Source organism: Penicillium longicatenatum (assembly GCF_028827895.1).
Source record: "Penicillium longicatenatum strain IBT 33135 chromosome Unknown contig_4_segment0_segment0, whole genome shotgun sequence".
NCBI lineage: Eukaryota > Fungi > Ascomycota > Eurotiomycetes > Eurotiales > Aspergillaceae > Penicillium > Penicillium longicatenatum.
Genome location: NW_026643122.1, coordinates 635,589 through 637,453, shown reverse-complemented (window position 1 = coordinate 637,453; position 1,865 = coordinate 635,589). Strand labels below are relative to the sequence as shown.

The following is a 1,865-nucleotide window of genomic DNA, read 5'->3' as shown; positions in this document are numbered from 1 at the left end:
TTAGTAAATGACTGCAAAAAAATATTTCTCTGCATACCATAGATACCGTTTCCGGTATCAAAGAAATCGGAAATCTTTCGAAGGTCTGGGCTTTCTAATGCCATTGCACCGTATAAAGCAATCTCCCCTTCTTCTTCAAAGTTCTTGTAGAAAGAGCTGTAAGGAAGGAAAACTTCTGCTCCTGGAAAAGCTCTCAGACGAGGCCAACTGGGGTACTGGGTTGACTCTTGTTGGCACAAATCGCAAAAAGTGACAGACTGTCTGTCTTGGTCTCGAACCAGTCGGCTTCGCCAAGCTGAGTTCGCCGGAGCTGACAATGTAAGGATTAGTCGGTTTGGAGATACTAGGGCCAGCTCAACAATATCATACTGAAGTTTCTAGCATAACCAGGTAGTAGGCTCAATTCGTCGTTAGAAATATGAACCTTACCAGTCTTCAAGGGAAGTTAGTTTAAATCAATGTAATATTATATCATAAACTTACTATATGGCAAAGCGTAGAGGAAGCCCATAGCATTGAAATATATATCAAGAGCATTTTTTTTTTTTTGGAAACACAAGCACAAGAATCCTGTTGTGTTCATTGATACTGAGGAGTTTGACGGATCTATAAAGGTTAGGCAAACGGGTGCGACATTGTTTCAGTCGTTGGGTCTAGAAGCTTAGACGGTCTTAACACTATCGCCGCTTATCTTCATGATGACATGAGACGTCGCCCCTCGTTCTCTTAACCTGATTAAAATAAAGCAGAACACATATCTTGTAGAAACTAGCAGTTTAAATTATAAAAGCTGAGTTAGAATTAAGCCCATTAATTGCCTATGTATCTAGTGATAAGATGTAATACTAATAAATCGTCTCATACCCTTAGCTCCTCGACTTCTAAAGTTTTAGGCTATAAACCGCAGGTTTCGAAGTATATATTAAATCTAGGTAGATGGTTGTCTTGGTGTTATGGTAAAACGTGTGAGTTGCGCTTTAGAGATGTCATAAGTTAATGGACCCGGGTAAGTTAGATAATCAATATTCAAAGAAAGTGATTTTACAGTAGTTTTCGAAATCAGTTTGACCCCAAACTCTTTTGACTTGATTCCCGGAAAATAATTCCGAGATACGCTAATCCTGTTTAGTATCACCGCTCTATTTGTTGGGCAGAAAAGAGGTGGCAATGGCTATACCAAGTTGCCAGAGTATTGTAATAAGTTTGTAATGGTACATCGAATCCTCTAGAACTGCTTGGTAGGTAGGTCTGGCGATCTGGCAAGATCGTCTGCCGGCTGGCTCCCCGCTTTCCCACCAGTCCTGAGTTGCCACTTCCCCTCTTTTTTCCCGCATGCAGCGCAGCCTTTCGTGTATCGTTGTACGCCCGCCAGTCATCACACAGAAGGCTGTGCTTACGCTGTATAGAGCTAATCCTGGTAGGGAAGGATATTTACTTTTCTCCGTGGATCTTTTCTTCTGTGGCGCATCTCATTCGTGCACTCGTTGCCACTCTCGAATCTAATATGGCTCACCCCGTAAGCTAACATGGACGTTCCAAGGATCCCGATTACTTTTAGAATGAGCTCGTATCACGTCGATCATGCATCTCAATCTATTCAACATGAAACGTGGGAACACGACTCGGATTACGCGCCAACCCCGGGGTACTGTGTCAGCCGCTACACCGCGCCGTCTGCCTCGAGCCCATCTCGGCCCTGTATACTTGAAAATAGCGTCGAACCCAAGAGTAAATGTGGCCCACATCCTCTCCGATTCCTTCCCTTGCACGAGTGGGAAGAGGGAAGAGCGTATGATGAGGACCCCCCAACCTGTATTCACTACCGTATAGAGTGGCGAGTGACAGTCAATACTCGGGAAGTATCA

The 1,865-nt window shown here is 43.8% G+C and overlaps 1 protein-coding gene across 1 annotated transcript; it reads right to left on the bottom strand.

Moving 5' to 3' along the window:
* On the bottom strand, positions 1–511 carry N7484_007030 (uncharacterized protein; the record flags this gene model as incomplete). Its single annotated transcript, XM_057117417.1, has 3 exons — positions 1–11; positions 38–310; positions 484–511. The coding sequence occupies 3 exons, from the start codon at positions 509–511 to the stop codon at positions 1–3; spliced, it is 312 nt and encodes a 103-aa protein (XP_056970452.1).
* Positions 512–1,865: the final 1,354 nt, after the last annotated feature.